The sequence below is a fragment of the Chaetura pelagica genome, unplaced genomic scaffold (assembly GCF_000747805.2).
Source record: "Chaetura pelagica isolate M959 unplaced genomic scaffold, ChaPel_1.0 scaffold90, whole genome shotgun sequence".
NCBI lineage: Eukaryota > Metazoa > Chordata > Aves > Apodiformes > Apodidae > Chaetura > Chaetura pelagica.
The window spans coordinates 9,253,889-9,269,025 of NW_009953496.1; the positions used below are offsets into that span (position 1 = coordinate 9,253,889).

The 15,137-nt window shown below is 37.7% G+C and overlaps 1 protein-coding gene across 1 annotated transcript in view; it reads left to right on the top strand.

Annotated features, from left to right (window-relative positions):
* MBOAT2 (membrane bound O-acyltransferase domain containing 2) overlaps positions 1-15,137 on the top strand; it is a 95,243-nt gene that overhangs the window by 13,189 nt on the left and 66,917 nt on the right. The window contains exon 2 of the mRNA XM_009999240.1: positions 12,143-12,255. Coding sequence (XP_009997542.1) covers positions 12,143-12,255 — 113 coding nt within the window. The remainder of the gene's footprint in view (positions 1-12,142; positions 12,256-15,137) is intronic.

Below are 15,137 nucleotides of genomic sequence, written 5' to 3' on the forward strand. Positions count from 1 at the left end.
GTTGGGGTCGCGGCGGCGGGTTCGCCAACTTGTTGGCGTCCCTCCCTTCGGCCAGATGTGGCCCCGCAGCTGGGAAGGGGCAGGTATCCGCTCCGCCACGCAGAGGCCGGGGAGCAGCTGCCGATGCAGAGCGGTGTGCCGTGCGGCTGCCAGCAGCTTGTGAATGTGGTGAATAATGGTGTGTGCTGCGCATCGCATCGTGCTGCCGGGAATTCTGAGGTGCTTGGTCGGAGGAGCGTTCATGTGGTGCTGGTGTCTTTTGTCGGAGCGGTACAGAAATTCCTAACGCTTGTCAGTCGTGTTGTCTGCACAAAACGTCAGCAGGTTGCAGAGTAAAATTGGGAAGGTGAGGTTTGCAGAGTTTAATATCAAAAGTTGAACAGAATCTTTGTTTATGGTCTAGACCTCCTAAATTTGCAGAATGTTTATGTGTTTGTGTGTACGTCAGTAAAGGAGCCTTAAGTAACTCTGCCTGTACATTTTGCAGCACCAGGAAACTTCATGTGAGGAATTCTTATTAAAACTATTTGTTTCATGAGTGTGTGCATAAATGAAACACATGAGGGAAAACGGTGTGTGGAAGTGTAGAGGGAGATTCTGGTAGTTTGGTGTTAGAAAATGCACCTAGTAAGTGAGAAAAGTATCTGAAAATGAGACATGGAGGAAGAAGCATGTCTTGTGAAGGAGTTTGTAAGTGACTGAACTACACAGTCTTCATTTTGTCTTGCCCCACTCCCCCAGCCATTCACGTGAATGGAATCTTAGGTTAAGGATACACATGAAAAGGCATCTTCTAGAAAACTGACAAAAGCAGGCAAGTTTAAATGGAGCTTGCTGTGATGGAACAGATAGGGTGCACAACTTGCAGTGACACCTGCATCCAGGATCAATGGAACCATGTGGCTCAGTGCCTTGTACATGCAGGCTGCGACCTCTTCTTGGCAGGTGCCGTGTATTTATTTCCATAAAACGTGTGGCTTCTACTGGGTACTCTAAAACCAATGACAGATGACCATCTTTTTATGGCATGGTGCTGGTGTTTATCTATTCATAACAGTAGTCATAAATTTTAATTGCTTCATGATGTAGAGCAGCTTCTACTACATTTATTTTGCATGTTGTTGTTCTGGCATTTTGGCAACAATGAAGTTACTTTTTGTTAAAGCCTGGGAAACTTCCCTGTGTTGAATGTTTCACAACAGATGCTCCTGTAAAGCCAAGGTGTTTCTATAAAATACTAATCGAGCTCCGTTGGATCTTTTGGGGATAATCACAGTGGAGGGTGGCTGAACACACGGTTTAAAATATTTGTTATAAGCAGTTAAAAATCATGGATGCTTTGGTTTTAGTAAGATGAGTGCAGTTGTGTATGAAGAGCATGAATTGTAACTGGAGTATGAAGAGTATGAGATTATGCTGCACTGAGGAAAATGTATCTATAACTGATTTATTTTTTTTTCTAAATGTCAAAGTTAGATTTTTGAAACCTCTCAGCTTAAGAGTCTATCTTGATAGTAAGTTTGTAATACTGAAAGAATGTGAAATGTATTCAGTGTATGTGTTCAAATTAAACATAGTAAAGGAGAGAATGAGGGCAGACAAGAAAAAGGAGGTGGCCATACTCTGCTGTGTGTGCTCAAAGATTATGCATGACATTCAGGGATGCTATATTCGGTATGAAAATGTAGCAGTGCTTTGGAAAAAAAGAGCAAAATAAATAGCAGAATAGAGATTTTATGATTAGTAGGTTGTTTCTACTGCTTGATCCAAATCTGTACTGTGACTACAGTCATACCAGTACATCAAGTACTTGAAATGGACACTCCAGAATAATGCCAGCACTCAAAACTGACGGAGATGGATGGTTCTTTTCTCTGACTCTACGCTTCAGTTTTGGCCACAAGTTGATACTAATCTTTATACCCAAAATGTTGTGATTGTGATTTATGTTCGGGCCATTACTGTCTCGTTATCCTGCTGTAAAGTTTAGGTGAAGCCAAAGGCATGTAACTCTGGGAGGGGAAATCCAGGTAGCATGTGTCAGTGTTACTCTGCTGTCTGAGTGTTCGAACAAATGGACAGGAGAACCTTGCCTATTTGGCAGCAAATGGAAGTAGAAATTACCATTAAAGGTGAAGCTGCTAACTCATAAGATTGAGCTAATTAATCATACCCACATCTGTGTGTGGATTGAATGCAAGAAATTGATTACTTTTTGACTGAATGCTTGGTAGAACCAGAGGTACACACTTGTTTAAGAATGAAGTTTTGTTAGAGATCAGCATAAAATATGGAGGTTGACAGCTCCACCAGAGCTGTTTGACACATTTGTAAGAAGAACAGTTTCCTCTATGTGCCCCACTATGTTACAAGAGAAAAGCTTTGTTGCTGTAAGATGTTGCTGTTCTAGACCTTTCTTCTTGGTACTAGCGTGTAGGAATGGAGAAGAACTTGTTTTCTGCTTCTGTGTATAACCCCCAACAAAGTATTACGTGTTAACTTGTCTCTACGTTAACCCTTTCTTTAACTATTATTTTGTCTTACACCAAATTAGCTGAAATGGCTTCTTGGAAAAGCTAATGCTTTTTTGATAGGTTGCTTCTTCCAATTTTTCTATTGTTATTTTCAGTCTTTTGGTGCAATGCTTGGTGTGAACAAGAACCTATGATTGTCTCTGTAGATTTGGGAAGGCAAACCTGGGCACCTTTCTTTTTGCTGTAGGGGGAAAAAAGTTCTGTCCTTGAGGTTGAAAAGCCTCATATAAAGCCTCCTGTCTTTTCGCTCTTTGGAGAACTTAAGTTTGCAGCTCAGCAAAGGAAGCCTCCCATTGACAACTGAATCATTGGGTCCTTAAAGTTAACGAATGAGTAAATGAATGTTTATGTACCACAGGAAAATTATAGAAGGATTATTATATAAAACTTGGCTGCTAGAGAATCTTATGTGGGATAATGCATCAAGGTTGCAACTTGAATGGTTTTACTATAGCTTTGCCTCTCATCTAGCCATCAGATTTCCCTGTCTGTATTTGTGTCGTATTTGTGCCTCTTCTTTCTTGTAGCCTGCAAATAGTGTGTTGGACCTTGGTCCATTTCTAGTTCTGGCACTATCTTGTTGATCATCTATTGACAAATTATTTATCTTGGTGGTATGTCAGCTTACATCTTGTTAAATGGGAGATAGTTAAATTTGCTGTGAGAGGAGAACAGTTATAGGAGAGCAAAGCTTTCTTCTTGGCTCTAGGTGTCTGTGGGGCAAGGGGAGTTCAGAGAGTAATCTTTGCTTTCACTGCTTCCACCAGAGGGAGCAACATTTTTAATTTGAAAATTGGCAAAAATTATGAGTTATTGCTGCACTTCGTTTGTCATAGAAACAGTTAACTGTAGTAGAGGAATAGCTGAGCAGGGGAGATTGACTACAACAATATGTGAGCATCAGATTTTTGCATGGGTTGTCTAAGAGATTGATCTTGAGATGCTGAAATATGGTCTGAACAACTGGATCAACTAAGCTAACTATAGCACTTATACTCTCTTCTCTTATCTAGAAGATGGCTCCAACTGCTAACAGTATAGCTGTGTGAAGATGCGTGGACTCAATAAAATGTCATGCTTAGGATTATGCGCTTCACTTAAAATCCAGGATATAAATATAAGCAATGCTTTTTCAACAAAATGAATAACATTCCTTGCTATTTCCACTCTTCTTGGGTTTTTTTGCAGTCTAATTTTAGACTTTATTTGAATAAATTTGCTCATTTGTGTAGAATAAATTGGATTTTCTACATGAGTGCCACCAACCTTCAAAGAATCTAAACTGACATTTTTTTAAAAAAAGTAGGCATGAAAATCCAACTCCTTCTAATTGTGAATTGTATAAACCATATAAACTTTCTTAATTTGTTGATCACGAGCCAGTCTGCTGCATCTATATATTTGCATTATTTCTGCATATGCTACGTTGTGCAGAGTGTTACCCGAGTTCCTTTCAACGTGTCTCTAATGCACTGAATTCCACATAAAAGCAATTATAATTGACATTATGTTGAGCATTTGTGTTTAACCTTGTTGCCTTCAAGGAGAGTGGTCAGGATTATTTTTTTTCCTCATAATGATGTATTATATGTTTATTTCCCATATACATGTGATTGGCAAGATGTATCTGCAGATTTTTTTACTTTATTTTGATGCTTTGGAGATGAGGCACAGCTGGAGTTTAAGTAAAAGACTTGGAGGTGGCATAGGGAATCCTTTTGCTGAGAAGCACCATGTGCCTCATTTGCCTGCAGCAAACATCTGGATGCATCTCTTAGTTAGCTCTCTGTTTTATTTCACCAAGTTTTAGGCACTAGTCATGCCTTAGCCTCCATTGTTTTCTGTCAAGGCAACCTCATGTAGCTTCCTAAGGACTGAAATGTTTTAGTCTGATAAAAACCCTTTTATCTAAACATGGGTTGGAAATCAGAAAGTTTGTCTTATATAGCTGTCCAGAATTTAGGTGCTCTAATATTTGTCGTCAGTGTTAGGAAACTATAAAAAAAAAATAAAAGTGAAGAGTGTCCCACGTTTTGCTCTCTTTCCCCATTGCTTCTGAGATCTTTATGTGTAGCCGTGAAATGGAGAGCAGCGTCTTACTGATTCTGATGTGATCCAGGAAACTTACAAGTAATAGAAGTGAGTAAAAGTAACATCCAAACACTGAAAATAAGGGAGTGGTAGGATAGGAAAACTGTACCTCTGCTTCACTCTGTACAGTCCTTATTTGCTGCTAGCAGCCAGTCAGAAGAGTAAAGAAAGCACGATCTCCTGTGAAATGGAGACTGTAGTGGGTAAAGAGTAGTTGGGGAAAAAAATCCAGAGGTAATGTTCTTCGTGCTATACATGCTGTTGTCAGTGATTGGATGTTTTGGATTCACTGGCAAAGTCCAGTGATGTGTTTTTTGCTGGTTTCTTAACTTCCCCTTGAACTACTGGAAGGGAGGAAATATATACTCAGAAGGCTCCTAGTCTCAGCAATAAGACCTTTCTCATGTTTTAGTATCAGTGTTTAGGTGTTGACTCAACTCTCCAGATTTTGTTGCTTGGAATTACTCTGCAATGAAAAACATACAGAAGGATGAAGCTGTTGGGATAAGAGAAAAATTGTTAAGAGAAAGCAACTATCTTGAAAGAGGGAGTGGAAGTGGTAACTGAACAGAATTGGAAAAGAAAGCAGACACTGGTTTCAGTGTTGAAAAGATTAACCATATCTTTAGGGGTAGAGAGATTTAGTTCAAGAAAGGAATACTTCGTAATTCAGGTTTACAAATAGTGTTGTGAGGATGTAAAATATAGAGGTACTTTAATTTTTAGGAAGTGAATTGTCATTCTGATATACTCTTGCTCACTTTTGCACTGGGTATGTTTTTTCCAAGTTTTTGTGAAGCAGTGGAAAAGCTCAAATATAATTACAGCCTACAGTAAGGTTTCTACAGTAAACATACAAAATAAATGCTCTTTACCTGAACAGCCTATAGTCACCCGCTTTGTTTTATGAGACTGTTTTTCCTATCCTTAAGCAATTAATTCCAGTGATGGAAGTGTGAACACCTACTGACCTATGTTCACCACAATACACTTCTGAATTCAAAATGTGGTTCAGAAATTGCGACAAAAATACTTCAGGCCTGGATGTTGAAAAGAAATACTGGAGTGCCGAAAGAACAGGCTAATAAGAAACAATAAGGCATGAGGAAGATGACAAGAGTCACTTATTTACTGAATACATGGGCACTACTGTGTTGCTTTCAATTTGTTTTTGAAGTGTTACTGCTGTACATCTATTGTATCACAGCTATGTAGATCTTTTCTTGGGCACAGTGCTGACTTAAAACAAGAACTCTGAAAACTGGTAAAACTGAAATGAACAAGTCACCTTTATCATTCATTACCCCTGATATTTGTTGACTCCAGCTCCTGTTTACCTGTCCCTGTGTTGACCTGATGAAGCACTGTGGTTCATCCTTTGCTGCCTCGATTACCGCACGTCTTCTTCACATTGATTATTTTAACTAATGTTTACTTTTCCTAACAGTTGCTCAGGTTTTTTTTTGTTTTCTGAGCCTTTGAATGAGGGAGTCTAAACTGTGGGGTTTTATTTTCTCCTGAAAGGTGATAAACTACAGGCTGGCCAGTGAAAGCCTGTTTACTTAATGTATGCATCTTTACAGTATTTGTTTTATAAAGAATGTCGATGCAGTTCTTCAGTATAGATATTTTAATTTCCTTCTTTCCTTTGGAAAGTTATTTAAATTCAACATTAGTTATCATTATTAGTCTTTTAGCACTTATTCAAATGAACAGAGCTGTTTGGTAATCTCAATTTGTCTGCAAATCTAAATAAATGTTGGGTATGCTTTCTTGTTTTAAGTGGTGTTTTCTGCAGCTAAGCCATATTTTGCAAAGGAAAACATCCGTAGCTCTGTCTTTTGTTCTGGAATAATATATCCAGAAGGAGCTATTTTGGTGTGGCTGTAGTGGTGTAATTTACTGTAGTTGGAATTTTGATATTTCCTTTACTTCTAATTAGAGTGGCCTAAACTGAAGAAGATTATATTTTTGTTCTGAAACATGACTTGTGAGCACACAAGTTGTATAACTGCAGTGGTGTATTCATATATTCTATACTGGTAGTGTTACCTTATAGATAATTTTTTATAATTTTGACCTGTCTTCTGGCTGAGTAATGCTCTAGATTCTATTGCTTCCTTGCAAAATTTTTTAATATATATATTTTCATATATACATAGCTGTGTGTGTATATATATGTATATATATATAGTTTAGTGAAGACTAAGCATGTCACTCAAAAAGTGGACTGGCAGTCCAGAGTAAAATGAATGGGTTTTTATTCTAGACACTGGAAAAGCTAGAAGGGAGTTAAGGCCACCATGAATCTGCAGGAAAGAAGTTAGAGAAAAATCTTATAATATGGAAGCATAATTCAACTGTTGCTAGAATATAAAATAAAATGGAATTGTTTGGAAAGCTGTAGTGACTCGAAGTGATATCCATTACTTCTGCAGGTTCCTGAGTATTGCAAATTTTTACAGGGCTTTTGTGGTGCTTGAAGACTTTGTAGGTTCCTGATTTCACGCAGATGAATCCTGAATTGGGAGGAGTAGAATGATAATAGATAGGAAGGAGTAGAGACTGTCAGAGTTGAACAATAGTTCATTCAAGGGAGAGTGTGGTGAATTCCCTTCTGTGTTTGTTTTTTTTGATGGGGAGCACTGAGAAGCTGGCTGTTTTAAAGATGGCAAATGTTTGTTTCACTTGCTAATTAATTTGACTACTGCAGTTACTAGATTTCTGCAGACTATATGGACAAGATAGTGTTACTTTCTTGGTGGTTTTGGGTTTTTTTGCTAATTTTAAGATGTATTTCAGTTTCTGGTTTCATTTGAGAAGGATACCTCCATAGATATTAGTTGTTTTATTTTTAAATTGTTAGAAAAATTGGTAGCTTTTAAAGTTTTTGCGAAATTTCAGGTTCTGTAGAGGTTCTCTGAGCATTAAAATAATAACTTGTCATTCCAATAAACATTTGAATGTTATGTCTATTGCTGATCCTCATGTGACAACGAATAGAAATGTTGAGGTTAGTCACTATGTGCATGTGCACCCGGAGTGTGTCATAAAAAAACCACACTTCAGGAAAATTAAGTAGCTGAGTTGGTCTTTGTTTGGAACTGTGTTTTGACAACATAATGCCAGGCTGTTGTGTTTTGATGTTGTAAACCCTTTTTCCCTGGTAGTTTGAGTTCTGAAACCCCTTAACTGGCCAAACCAGTTTTTGCTCAACAGAAGCAAGTGTTTTTATTGGTTTTTTGAGGAGAGAATAAAACAAAATGGAACACAATCAGAAAGCCCAGGCCAGTGTTCTTAGTCTGATTTCACCTTTGAACTAAACTTAATTCCTGGATTTTGGCTATTCCAGTGAACAAATAGCTATTACGTCTGACAGCTGAGTGTCCATAATACTGAATCCTTCAGAGCTGATGAGAGCCAACACCCTTCAGCTGACATGTTCCTATCCTTAATGAATTAGTTGTGATTGTTTTCATTATATAATCTATGTATCAATGTTTCCTTTTACATCTTTAGTCATAGGTTTTCTTAGAGTAATTCTGAGTAATGGTTTAGTAAGCCCTGTTTGAAAAAGCTTATTGGATTTGATGCTCATTTATTGCACAAACTGGATTACTAGTCCCTACATCATGTTATTCATTATGTTCTTTCCTCACTCCAGCATACTAAAGAATTACAAGCTAGAAATCAGAAGTTAATATTGGTTCTAAAAATACTATTATTAACATATGTCATCACTGTCTTTGCTGGTTTTGACTGAAATTAGCTTGTAAAGAAAGCGTTTTGAATCTGATTAATAAGTTCTTATAGCTGCCAGTAAATTTTGAAAAGCTTTTTGCCAGTGTTGTTGAAGTTGACTAACACAAATGGTTCGAGTACAAACTTTAAGGAAGTGGCTGCTATTAGAGAGGCTGTGCTTGGAAGTCTAACCTGAAAACACTTCACATTGGGTATTGTGTAAACATGAAGTGGCACAGTTTTTGCTACAGAATATGCTGCCTTAATGTAAACATCTATCTCCCATACTGATAAGTGCCCCAAAGTAACTATTGCTGCTTATCCTCCCTTTGGTAGTATTTCACTCATGAAGTGAGGTTGAGACTTCAGGGTGGGAATGTTAATTAATTAAATTTTTGTTCTGGAAAGTGCTTGTTCTTATTTGAGCCAAGAATGCATTTGAAAGCATTTCCAGATTTATGATCTTTGAGGTGAAAAGGGAATGCCTGTTTCTTCCTATCAGTTAGAGAAGAAATCTTCTTTCAGTTCGTCTCTTGAGTGTCCTTTAACTTCTATCAGATAGCTGTGCTGGTGTCTTTGGACTCCACTTTCTGATAATTTTCCATAAATGGAAGAAAATTACCACACTTGATTTTGATTCTTGCCGTGGAATTGCTCTTTTTCAGCTTTAGTGTGGAAATTGTTCCTTTTTAAAAATTCTTTTTAGAATCAGTGCAGGAATTTTCAGGAAATAGTTGGAAAATCGATTGTTAGTTTCAAATAATAGTTATTATCGCTTCTCAGTTCTTAGTGGCTTGGCAGCAGGCAATTACTGAATAATTGTGCAAGCTGTTTGTTCCTTTTCTTTTATACTGGAAGAAGGTTAGAAATTGGACAGGGGAAGATCCATCTGTACTGCTATCTGGTTTCTGTGGAGAAACGTCAGCTTTCCTGTGTTATAAGCAGTTTTTTCTGAACATTTGTAGATGTTTTTAATTCCTCAACTGACTGTTTTGGTGGAAAAGGGAAATGGTTTTGACCTAACTGGCAGCAAGAACAAGCAAGAACAAAATACAAACAAGGCACAACCGAGGCTTCATTAATTGTGGTAAAGTTTGACAATTTTTGAAAAGCATGTGTCAACAAATATGATGCTCGGAGAAGTTTGTGTTTAAAATGTTACTGCTGAAATAGCCCTATAGATTTAGGGAAAAAATCAAAGCCTCAGCTTGAAGATCAGAGCTTCTTATTGAAGAAAATGGTGGTTGTTCTGTCTTGATCTCCTACCTCTTGCAAGAATTCTTTTCAGAGTGTTTTTGTAGTTCATAGTCTAAAATATGGTGTTGTTTTTTTTAAAGTCTTTTCTCTCTAAAAGCTATAGTTGTTGAGAAGAAGGGCAAAGCTGGGAGAATAGGAATGCTGCTCCATGTACCTCGCCTAATAGCCCTGCCAGAACAGGAAGCATGTACCATGAATTTTACTGTGGTGGAGCAGGGCATCAAAAATGGCTATAGACAGGCAGACAAGTAATGATGGCATCTTGCTGCTCAGGAAAACTGAATTCTGTGGAAAAAACATACCACAGTGTGGCAAAATAGGGGGGGGTGGGGGGGGTGGGGAAGAAATTTGGCTGCAGAGTCATCAGGTTCTCCACTGTTGCTTATGAGGTATCTTGCATCTTAAAATCATAGATTTAGGCTCTGTGCATGATCAGGTAGGCTTCAGTGCTTCTGCTTCTATGTGGGTAATCTTTTTCCAAAGCCTATTTCATCAGCAATAAGAACTAAACTGCCTTTTTTTTTTTTTTTTTCCCTAAAGAAAGAACAACTTAAAAAAACGACTTACAAAGCAGAAAAAAAAACACCCTCACAAAAACCCCCCACAAAACCGCACAAAAACCCTTATCAGCTTTTATTCATCCAGAGTTTGTTATTGAGACCACAGGCATTTATTTGCAGGTTTTCAGGTTTGAATACCCTTTTCTATCTGGTTGGAACAGATATGTTAAAAGTGAGAAAATAAAGGAGGAAAAGAGAAGGTGACTTCCCAAGAGTTTGCATGGGTCATTGGCAGAATAGAGTGTAAAATGTAATACTCTTGAATCTTACGTGGTCCTCTGCTGGCTAGACTCCTGTTTTGCTTGAGAGGCACTTTGCAGTCCATGTTGTTCTTCTAAGTGCCTCTCAGTGCCTTGCTAGAGCTAGGAAGCAAAACTTCATACAATCATGTTGTTATTTCTCAGTGCATTGTAGATCACGTGGGCTTGTATTATTAGTTTGTGGTATCCAGTTAGGAATTCTCTGTATCAGTAAAATTCCCTTGCTGCTTTGGCTGATTTTCTGAGTGAGACAAATGCCTTCTGTGCTGTGAAGTAGCACGATTCTGGAGGGCTTGGTTGCAGCTATTGGCTTTTGATATTAAAATATAGCTTATATGAAGAGAAAGCTTAGCCTAAAGTCTGTATTAGTGGATAAAAATTGCATATATTAAGAATTAGTTTCAGAGAAAAGTATTTTCTTCTAAATTTATTTTTAGCACAGGCTTAACAAATTTCATTTATAGTTTATTAATGATGCTGCTTAGTTGGAAGATTGGGGGTTTCTAGCAGTTCAAATAATATGTTTTATCAAAACTTCCTCTTGATGATGAAAATTTTCATAGCAGTCAATAGTGACCTTTTGCTTTATGTAAAGGATTGATCCCTCAAACACTTTTTTCCCTAAGAAATAACTTTGTTTTTACAAATGCATGGCGTAAATTACAGTTGAATTTTTAAAAGACTAGAATAAATGCCTTTAGAAGTTTTATCATAACCTTTCTATTGACCTCTGCACATAATGAAAATTGAAAATTTGTTAGGTAGGTGACTTAATGCGGTTAATGATTTAATGGGTTTTCATTTTATGTAGCTACTCCAAACATTGAAACTGTGAATATGTGCTCATGTTTTACTGTTTCATTTGGCACAACGTGTGCCTCTGAACTGCTCTGGCTGTAGGACTGGTCTTGCACCAAAATAAAAGATGTAATTTTTAAATTGCTAGGATAAATACAGAAGGATTTGTAATAGCTTTTTATGTCTAAGTGGTATTTAACACACACCTACATTAATCATAGCTGTATAAACAGTGCTGATAATTTGCATTATCTTTGTAAGTTTTTTTATTATAATGTGCACGTAACTTCCCCTGACACATTGTTCTTCATATGGGACTTTCAGGTATTATGCACTGCTGTCATTACAAGCTGAGCTGTTGGTGAGACCTGTGCCATAGGAAGTAAAAAAGTCTGTTTGTTTTCTTACACAATTGGTAAATTATAACTATTCAGGGTGGAACTTGCTGTTCCATGTGTCTGCATCCAGACTTTTTTTCCCCTAGGAAGTCTCAGCTTTAAGTGGATCAGGGCTTTTTATTTCTTCTACAAAACTGGAGCTGCTTGTTGGATCAGTTTTTATGACTTCAGGGAGGCAAATTAGAATTTGATTTGAGGAATGAATCATGATGCGTTGTCTTTGTTCTTTGTAGGTGTTTTGCTCAAGTCTAACCAAGTCATGACTATTTAAAAGTTGTTTTTTTTGCCCATACTCACAATGTTACAACAGTTTGACATAAGTTTTCAAAAGTTACGCAATATACCACTCCCAAATGTTGGGTTTACTGTTTGTGACACTTGCCAGCAAAAGAACTGCTTGGTTAAGCACCTGGTTTTTGTGGAAGCTTTCAAGAGGTCTGTGTCCAGTTCTGTCCCTGTTCCAGCTCGCTACTATGTAAATGGCTGTTATGTTTGTCTTCTAGGAAGACTGATAATTTCTGTGCTCCATTTCGAGTCACATTGTGTATCTTCAGTAGTTCATGTGTCTCAGTGTATGGATGCAGTGGAGCTGTATGTCAGCTCCACACTCGTCAATGTGAGTAAAGATGGGAGATGTAATTAGGAAAAGGCTGGATGTTAAATTTGATTTCATTTACTTCAGCAAGTAGTGCAGTACAGGAATGGTGTTTCTGTGGAATGAAGTGGTTGGCATTGAGGATCCAACATGAATGCTATAATAAATTTGGGCAAAACTGCTTTTACCTAGGTCTAAGTGGACTAAATGTCCACTTACCTTTGGAACAAATCATCTAGTTCGGTTTAGCTTTAAAGAAATCGGGTAGCTTAAAATAAATCAGGGTTGTGTATTTGGACACCACTGTACAATGCCCATCAAAGCATCTGAAACAAGGATGACTGGTAGACTTGCTTGAGAAGCCCTCACCTGAGCTGAACTAAGCTGCTGTGTAGATACACACATTGTTTTGCTGCTGGAATTGGAAGTGAATGGGATAGAATGTGGGAGCCCAGAGAATCTGTTTCTCTTTCTATCCCCTGTAGTGACAAGGGATTAATCTTATTTTTGTGTGGAAATAAGTACATATTTCTGATAGCTGAAGTAGTAGAAATCTGTGTTTTGGACTGAAGCAGCCATGGGTAATCGTAAATGGTTAAGCTTTGAATTTGTGGTAGAAATGCTGTGTTTTCAATTTCATGTAAAACGTAAGAATTCGGATATTCAAAATGTTTACCAAGTGAATATATAGCCTGTGATAGCAGATACTAGAAAGCCAGAAGCATCAAATGAACATTGTCTTTGTGACAGTAACACAGCCAATAGTGGTCATAAACTCCTCTTCAAGCTCCTGTCTTTGTTTGGAATACAATTCACTAGTAAACCACAGCGTTTTAGTGACCTGGAGAAACAATATAAAGAAAATATGTAGTGCTGATTTTCAATTTTGCTTGCATTTTGAGATTGTTTTGGTCTGATGTACAGGCATGCTGGATATTCAACATAGCAGCTGAAGTTGTGTTTTCAAAGCACAGCTCTAGTTAAATTTCTGTTACAAGTGGTAACTGAGACTGAGAGTCTCTGAAATCGGGCAACTGAAGTTAGTGGGCATTTATTTTACCCTTTGGGCTTTCATCATTGTGTGCCAGTCACCTAGTACAGGAATAGGAATAGTGATCTCACACATTTATAGCAAAGTTCACATTTATTTCATGTAGTCTTCCCACATTATGGACAGATCTGCATAAACATGTCTATGGGCAAATGTAAGGATTTGTATTCAGTGTAGGATGCAGATGGTAAGTATTTAATGGGTTATAGGATGCGGGCAAAAATTAAGCAATTGTCCATTTGCTGAAAGTAACCTGCTGGGGAAAATGGAATAAAGCAGCAGCAGGAGTATTATCAGACATAGGTATGTGTAGAGGCTAAACTAAAGTTGCATGGCTTTCAAATCTCAACTGCTGCATAGCTAGGTTTTTAAAATATGTATTTAAAGCTTTAGTGGGATTGGATGTGATACAAGTCAGCAGAAATGTTGGTGCTTTGTAGTCTGCATTTCGGCACATAGTGAAGCAAGTGTAAGGATTGGATTGGTAAGAACAGAGAAGAAATGCGGGATAGTGTATGATGGTGATGATGTCTTTTATGTATCTAAGTGTGCATGCATTTGTGCACTTTTTGGGAAGAATGGTTTAAAAATACCCACTGGTTTCACTTTTAAGGAAGGCTTTTGGAACAAGACTATGTTGCTTGAGTCGTTTAGTTGTGTGTTCAAAATGTCAACATCATGAATTGATGTGCCTTGAAGTTTTGCTTCTGAGGTTGGTCTAAAGGTATGATATCTGGCATTTTATTGCTCTTCTCAAAATATTATTGTGCAAGGGGTTCTGGGTTATTAGTTTTTTTGTTTTGTTGATTTTTAGGGTGGGTTTTTTTGTTTGTTTGTTCAGTGGGTTACTATTTTTCATGTATGGATTTGGTTGTGTGAGTAAATAGCTAAAGCAAGAGCAAATGCCCAGTAAAGGAGTCAGCAGGTAGGACATGAAGAGAGGGCACCTTTCTTGAATTCATTTTGTGTGTTTTGTACAAGGATTTTCCTAAGTCCTGCAGGCTCGCCCTGAACTGTGTAATTCACGGTTTGTTGGCTTGTTTGTCTGCTTTTATAGAGATAAGGATACATGTCAGAGATGCAAAACACTTTTGCCCTTTTGCCGTGGTAGTAGTAGGAGCCCAGTTGATGACTTCTCTGAGTCTTGTTAGCTTGCTTTTGAAAGGTAGTCTGAAAAAGAAGGGCATCATTAGACACCAATTGGCAAATCGTTAATGCAGCCAAAGCAGTGATGTCTGCATATTCAGTAAGACCAGCAATGCTAACTAGCCACTGTGCTATTACTTATGGACAAGTATTCTTGCCCATTTCTTCCATCTGTCCCTTCACCTCAGCTTCGCTGCATATTTGTCCCAGTTTTCTCCTCAGGTGTCCCTCTTCTGTTCTACTGAGGGTGCATGTTCCTTGGATCAGAAACTTGCTCTGTGGTATACATAGCATGATTTCTGTAATAAATATCCAAAACAAATGCTGATAGCGAATTCATAGTTAATTACTTTGGCTTGAATTGTTCTTCCTTGTGTTCTGTTAAAAAAATATTATCACTTTGTTTCCCTTTCAGTAGCTTCTTAAACTTGACTGTTTTGTACGAAACTTTACCACTAAATCTACAGATTGCGCCTGAGTTATAAACCTCATTCTGTTTTCATTTGCATCATTGCTTATAAAGGGGAGAAAACAGGTCAAGTTATGCCCTGAAAGAATATCTCCTCATTTATTTAGGATTTCTCAAATACTGTTACATGCATAATGTACATGTAGGAGTAAGAGAATGAATGGCAAAGTGTACGTGACGGTTCAGTTTAGGGAATTGCTCCTGTTAAACAGAGCAGCTCTGCCTTCTGAGCCTCTT